The following is a 7671-nucleotide window of genomic DNA, read 5'->3' on the forward strand; positions in this document are numbered from 1 at the left end:
CTGACACATGGTCGTGTGGCTTACATAGCCTACCACACAGCCATGTGACCCACACGGTCTGCCACACGGCCTACCACTCAGCCGTGTGACTCCGACAGTAGATTTTTTGGCATTGCACCATTCACTGTTTTTCGTTATATACCTGGATATTTTCTGATGGGAATCCAACAACGAGAAATTCAGAACCTAAAATCAGCATTTAAACGACCAATTTTAATAACATAAACCCACATTAAAAGTTCTAATTCAACCACAATAGCTTATAACGAACTATAACAAGAGTGAAAATCAACTTGAAACATTCAATCCCTTACCCAGAACAACAACCAAACGATTCTTTAATCCGCAGAAGGATTATTTGTTAACGAATCCTCACTTAGACGGGAACATATAAACAAAATCAATTAATCCAAAACAAAATTGATTCCAGTTACCAACAAAACTTCACACCTCTTCCAACAGTTAGAAACTTTACTGGAACTTCAAATTATATACCTGACCACCACAATGAAGATCTTAAGGAGGGAATCTTAATGAACCATTGGCAATTGACAATATTTTAACTTATTGTATCAAAAGAAAGGAGGAAAGAGGAAGAGGAAACAAAAATGTGAATGGAAAAGAAACGTGGGAAATTGTTAAGGGATTTTTGGGAAACAAAAATAAAATAAAATATTTTATTATTTATATATATTTTAAAAGGAAAAAAAATTTCAGAAACTACCTACAACCCCATAACTCCCACTAAATTTGGTACCTTATTCTTATAAGATTTTCTCTAGAATTTAAAACAGAAAAAATAATTTCCAGTTTACACGCATCAGATTCAAATACAGAACCTCTGGGTAAGCAAAAACTTTACCACTGAATCAGTAAGTTCATCCTTATTACCAGTTGAGCGGAATTAATATTTAAGCTAGAAGTCCAAAGATAAGGAACAATGGCTTTGAAGAGCTGCCCTGGAGGGACTTGTTCTTAAGGGAGTTGCTAGATAGGGAGGTAAGTATGTTGAATACTTTGAAGAATTTGGTGGGGAGTGTCGAACTCGATTCGGAAGTGGAGGATTGTATAAGTTGGATTCTCGACAGTGTTGGGGAATTTACAGTTAGGAAGTTGTCTCAATTGTTGGCCTTTGATGGAATGGGAGCTATTGATTTCCCATTTGGCAGGATTTGGAAGTTGAATGTACCACCAAAAGTTTGGAATTTTTCTGTGGATGTTGGTTATTAAGTGTCTTCCAATTAAGGATTTTCTGATTAGTCAGGGGGTGAATCTGGATCCATTAAGCAATGGCTATCCATGATGCGATAGGGAAAGCATAAATCACATGTTCTTTGTGTGTAATTTTGTGAATGGATTTTGGTTACGAATTTCCAATTTGGTGGGGTAGAATTTTGTGGAATTTTTTACTATGTGTTGCGATGTGAATTAGTTTGGTGTTTAAAAAAGTTTATGGTCAACAGTGATTGCAGTGTCATGTTGGACTATGTAGTTAGTTTGGAACGATAAAGTGTTCGAAAGGACATCGACAAATCTTGATATAATGTTGTTCCACTCTAAAATAAGAGCTTTGATGTGGGCTAGGGTAGTGCATGAAGAATGCCAATTTTTGGAAGGGGATTGGTGGCCTTGGCTAGTGAAATGTCGCTCCTCATTAAATATGAAAAACATGAATGTTTCCTATTGGAAGCCACCTCCAACTGAGTGGATGAAATTCAATGTGGCTGGTGTTGTTTTAGAGGAGGTTGCGGGGTGTGCTGGAGTTTTGAGAGAAGAAAAAGGGGTGGCCTGTGCTTTATTCTTGGGGTGAGTTGAAGCTAGGGGAACGGATTTGTCAGAAATAATGGTAATTAAAATAGCAGTGGATATGTATACTGAAGTGAGTAGGAAGGCGCATGCTCCATTAATAATCAAATCATGCTCGACTGCTGCTTCAAAATGGCTGTCAAAAAGGTATTATAAACTGTGGTCACTACGAAAATTTCTTGGGGACATCAATTGTGGCACTAAGCAACTAGCTCATTTTCAGATTGCGGTTATTGATCGAAAAAGTAATGGTATGGTAGACGCGTTGGCAAATGCAAGTATATTGAGATCTCCTCTTTTTAGAGCCTCGTCGTGAATTTGCTAAATTTATTATTGTATTTGATATTTATATTAAATTACTAACCTAACCATAATTAAACTCATTACTCAAAACTTAAAAATAAAACTTACCTAACTAAATAACCCAACCGAAAATATATAATTTTAATAATTATATTTAATACAATAAAATATTTATTATATTTATGGTAGTGTTTTTTAATATAATATATTTTTAATGTGTTAAAAATAACTTTTATTTTAGTGTTTTTTAGTGCATTTTAGTGTATTATATTTTAAAATAAATAAATAAAAACTAATCTAAAAAATAAAACATGGACAAGTTAATATTTACTTTTCTTAAATATATTGGATCGGACTAGGGTAAAAAACTAAACTCATTTTTCGAGTCGGCCCAGACTCGGACTTAAAAAATTGGTCTAAATAACTTGCATAAACTCGGGCCAGGTCTAAAACAAACTTAGCTACCAAAAAGTATATTTAATTTACATTTTAGTAAGAATAATTTTAGAGATTAAATTTTAACAAAGACTACCATTTATCTTATCTACTCGATTCGAAGATTATTTCAATTCCAAATATATAATTGTTTGAACTGGTTGAACCGATTGAATCGAGAACCAATCTTCTTATTAATTCAATTATTAAATCAACAACTATTTCAATCATATAACAGAAGACAAACCAACAAATGAATGCTTGTGAGTCTGTAAGGACGAAACTGTACATGTTTTGAAACTGATGTTTCAATTGAAAAAAATAAAACAGTCTAAAACTCACACTGTACTTTGTTTTTTCGATCAATACAGGTACTAAAGAGTTTTCCCTTCAAAGTTTTCTATGTCACAAATAATGCATGGTGTTAAGGGACAGTACTGTTTCACGGATGAGTATCAGAGAGAAGTCACATGTCTGCCTTTACCATGACCAGAAAACTATTTACTCATTTATTGTTCTCAACAGTCAAGCTCACATCACCATGTCACATTAATTTCATTTCATTTGGCTTATTAGTTTTGTCTTAATTCTTTTCTTCTTTGCAAGGACATGATTGTGTCTTAATGTTTGTCTTCAAGGGTTATAATTTATTCATTTATGGTGTGTTAGTGTCAATCCCAAACAACTAAGGTAACTTACTTTTTTTTGTAAATTTTAATTTTAATTTTTTTATTTTATTTTTAAGTTTAATTCTTAATTATTTTAAGATTTTTTTAAATTATATTGCGATAAATTTGAATAATAAAAAATTTTTAACGATATTAACAATTAAAATTATATTTTTAAATTTAAAAAAGTAAAAAGGCGAAATTTTAAATGTATGAAGAGTAGAGGGACTTAAACCACATTATAACTTTATGAAATCAGCTCATCAGATTGTAAATATCCATCCATTTGCACTATTATTAAAAGTTTAACCGAATTTTCATTCTTTAAATTGCAACTCAATTATAAAATTATCAAAAATTCAGTGTTTTTATAAAGTAGCAAATATTATTTTAAGAGTATTTTCTTCTTTTTATATTTTGATCAATCTAGAAAAATATATACATAATGAGAATTATAAGATTTGAATCCTAATCATCATAAATTTTATTATCTCTACTTTATCAATTTACATAAAGTTTCAAAGTTGACCTGTTCATGGGTCGGGCTATTCAATCAAGCCAAAGGCCCCTAGAAATTTGGAGGGTTTGGTCAAAAATATTAGGTCCGAAAAATGGGCTTAGATGAAAAATTATGTTCGTTTAAAATATGGGTCAGACTTGGGCTTGAACCTTCAAGGCCCGAGCCCAGTCCGGCCCGACCCGACCCATTTTTAAGTTTATAATATTTTATTTTATGTTATTTTTATATATTATGTAATTTAGAATATATTAAAAAATAAACATATACTAATATATAATATTACTCTAATGTAAATATTAAAATAATGTTAAGATGACTATATAAAAAAATTTAATAAATAAAAAAGTATAAATTTATTAAATATTAAAATAAAAATAAAAATATATTTAAAAAATTAAAAAAATATGAGTGGACTTAAAATGAGATTGAGCTTGTATTTTGCAAATATTGACTAATTTTAGCAAAATTTTATACTCATATTCTAGATCAGGCCGAACTTAATATCATACTTAAACTCGACTTAAACTCGACCCGACCCATAAACACATCTAGTCTTAATCTATCAATCAAAGACCAACACAATGAGAAATATAATGGCCTTACCCCCACTGGAATAATAAATTTTTCATTCAACTCTTCTAAAATTTATAAAATTATATATTGATATAATAATAAAATCTCACTTTCAACTCTCTAAAACTTATAATTGATCTATCACCCTCTAAAGCAATTTTTCTAAATTCACCCCTCCTATCTTTTTATTATTTTAATTACTAAAAAGAGAAATATATTCTAGAAAGCTAAACTAAAAATAAAAAGTATTCCCCAACAATTGCAATACATATTTTTGGTATAATAGATGCTATCATGCATATAATCATACTCATATAGTATAAAGTACAAATTTTGTTAGAAAAAGTACAACAAATTGATGCTTCAAAAAAACAATATGGTATAAATTTGAATTATTATTCCATTATATTCAATATAATAATACTGTAAGTGGGCTGTTGTAAGCAAGTCCTTTTTTATACTCAATCCAATGCCATAAACAGAAACAAGAGTCCACATATTTGAGAGTATGTGACCTACATCTGTATATATATACATATACATATAAAATTCTATAAACAATCCGCTCTTTCTTTTCCTTCTTCCTTCATTTCTTGTCTGAAAATCACATTTCTTTCATGGCAGAAACCAATGAACCCTTCCACATACCACAACAAAACAGAAAGAACAAGCTTAGGTTCAACATTGAAACCAACCAACACCAGCAACAAGCTTTCATGCATGGTCCCCAGTGTGGTAGTGGGTTAGCTTTATCTCTATCTTTTCAACATAATAATCCCAACATTATGAGCAATCTCCCTTTGAGCTTAAATCAACAGAATCTGCAGATAAGAAGCTCAGTTCCACTTGGTCCATTCACTGGCTATGCATCTGTGTTAAAAAGTTCAAAGTTCTTGATCCCAGCACAGCAGATTTTAGATCAATTTGTAGGTGTTGATTATACAGTTTCAGATCTTCCATTAGCTGATCATGGTGATGATGGTGTTGATGATGATGATGATGATAATCCAATAACATGCAGTGATAAAATTCAACATCGTTTGAAGAATTCAAGGCTCATTCTCTTACTAGATGAGGTATATACATACATGCATACATACATACATGCATGCATAGCTCTCTTGCATATAAACATGATTATGTAAGTTGTTTAGTTTTTTTTTTTTTTTGTGTCAAGGAATCATTATCAGTATGTCAATATTCCTCGGGGTAAGAGATCTGATATATGGAGATGGTTGGAAGAAAAAAAGATGTCTTGTCTTGTCATATTAAATCATGTTACTGTTCTTTTTTGTTTTTTCTTTCAATCTCTCTCTGTGTGTTAGTTCTTGGACACCATTAAAAGACACAAAAAGAGGAATGTAGCTCCTTGTTTGGATCTTATATATATATATATATATTATATACGTATATTTAAAGGGAAAAAAAAGTTAGGAAACTTTAGTAGGGGAAGACCTAGCTAGCCCTGAAAGGCTGAAACAGAAACAGTTGCTTATCTGCAATGCTTGAAACTTATATTGATTGCATTTTAAATGAAATGTGTCAACAAAAAAGACCAAAAAGGCAATATATTGTTAACTATATATATTTATAATATGTATCTATTTTTATGGTTAGAAATATATTCTTTTACATTAGAGTAGGGTACACGTGGTATTTATTTAAATATTTTGACAATTATACAAGTTTTTAACTGTAGAAATTAATGAAACTTATAACAAAAATGATCAGTTTATTCTTTGATAGAAATATAAGGACTAATTTATTTATTTTCTTGAATAAATAGAATAAATAGAGAAAAATATAATTTAACTCTTAGTATAAGGAATTTCATGATACTTTTATCGAGAGATTTTATATGTTGAAATTTGTTCTTTTGTTGACCTGCATTAGGTATATAGGAAGTACAAGTTGTATTGCCAACAAATGCAAACAGTTGTTTCATCGTTTAAATGTGTTTCCGGGCTCGGAAACGCTGCACCGTACGTATATTCCGCTTTCAAAGCCATTGCGAAGCATTTTAGTTGCTTGAAGAATGCTATTTTGGACCAAATTCGGTTTGCAGGCAAGACCGTGTCCATCGTCAAGAATGGCGGTGTCGATAAAGTTAATGTTCCGAGCGTTTGGACGTCTGATCAACAAGGGATCAATAACCAAAATCCGATTTTTCTTCACCATCCACTTTGGAGATCTCAAAGAGGATTACCGGATCACGCGGTCGCGGTGCTCAAGACATGGATGTTCGAGCATTTCCTGCATCCGTAAGTCATTGTTTCGTAAAACCTCTTCGATAAACATTGATAGTTTCTCTATAAGATGTAAAGTTTTTGGCATTGCAGTTATCCGTCAGATACCGAAAAGCTAATGTTAGCTCAACAAACTGGTCTATCTAGGACTCAGGTGAATTTTATCTATACAAAAGCATCCATTTTTCGAGCTGGAATGAATTGGCTAATGCAGCAATGAAATGAGCATTTTTTATTACAGGTTTCAAATTGGTTCATCAATGCAAGAGTTAGATTATGGAAGCCAATGGTGGAAGAAATACACAATCTTGAATTAAGTCAAGCTCAAATTCAGACACAAACAACAAATCAAGACCCTAAACTGCCACATTTCATTACAAGCCAAGAAGTCGAAAATGTCCAAACGAAGCAGCCGAGGAACAAAGCGGTGTACGATGAAGAAACCGAGTTGCAGAAGAGTACATCACCTTGCATTGCTCAGATTCCGTGCAATCAGCATAATAATATTGGAGTTGGTGGAACCAGTGGTTTTTGTTTAGCATTGTGTCTGAACCAGAACAATGGGGTTGAATTGGAACAACAGCCATTGCTGCCTATGAACTTGTGTCATAATTTCAGGTTGGAAAGTGATGGTGAACTGAGTTTGAAACCAGGTTTTGATGTTGGAAGACAGTAGCAGAGCATTGTTTTGTTATGATGTTTTATTGCTTGCTAATCTTTGCCTTTGAAAAACTTTGAAACTTGTCACTGTTTCTTTATGCTATTTTATTTTCCCTTCTTCATTAAATTTACTGTGCAACCATTGTCTGCATGCATTGAAATATTATATATATATATATAAATTCAAAAAATTATAAAAATAAAAAATTAAACTTTTTTTAAAAAATTACCTTTGACTTTGACTATTATTAATGAAGGAGAGCTGACCAGCATTGATCACCATTGATGAACAGTTTATCGGTGTAGACCAAATTTGAAATTTTATATATTTTTCAAAAGATAATTTTTTTTAAGATATTAATTTTTCTTATTGAATTGATATATATTTAAAATGTTTATATATTTCAAAAATTTTAAATTTAAATATTTTCAATTTTTTTATATATATTTTTTGGTTTTA

General features: G+C 31.2%; 1 protein-coding gene across 2 annotated transcripts; it reads left to right on the top strand.

Moving 5' to 3' along the window:
• The first annotated feature begins 4771 nt into the window (after nucleotides 1–4771).
• Nucleotides 4772–7338, top strand: LOC107935282 (BEL1-like homeodomain protein 9). Of its 2 annotated transcripts, XM_041103733.1 has the most exons (5): nucleotides 5113–5381; nucleotides 6199–6287; nucleotides 6371–6566; nucleotides 6645–6705; nucleotides 6793–7338. In XM_041103733.1, exons 1-5 carry the CDS (start codon nucleotides 5377–5379, stop codon nucleotides 7225–7227), a joined length of 786 nt encoding a protein of 261 aa, XP_040959667.1. In that variant the 5' UTR covers nucleotides 5113–5376; the 3' UTR covers nucleotides 7228–7338. The 2 variants fall into 2 exon arrangements, with proteins under 2 accessions (XP_016723349.2, XP_040959667.1); XM_016867860.2 differs by having other exon boundaries at nucleotides 4772–5381; nucleotides 6199–6566.
• The last annotated feature ends 333 nt before the right edge of the window (nucleotides 7339–7671 follow it).

This window comes from Gossypium hirsutum, chromosome D10 (genome assembly GCF_007990345.1).
Source record: "Gossypium hirsutum isolate 1008001.06 chromosome D10, Gossypium_hirsutum_v2.1, whole genome shotgun sequence".
NCBI lineage: Eukaryota > Viridiplantae > Streptophyta > Magnoliopsida > Malvales > Malvaceae > Gossypium > Gossypium hirsutum.

Coding starts and splice junctions, on each gene's coding strand:
- LOC107935282 (XM_016867860.2), top strand. CDS start 4,923: ATGGCAGAAACCAATGAACCCTTCCACATACCACAACAAAACAGAAAG. Junction 6,567..6,644: donor TTCGAGCATTTCCTGCATCC/GTAAGTCATTGT, acceptor TTGGCATTGCAG/TTATCCGTCAGATACCGAAA. Junction 6,706..6,792: donor CTGGTCTATCTAGGACTCAG/GTGAATTTTATC, acceptor TTTTTATTACAG/GTTTCAAATTGGTTCATCAA.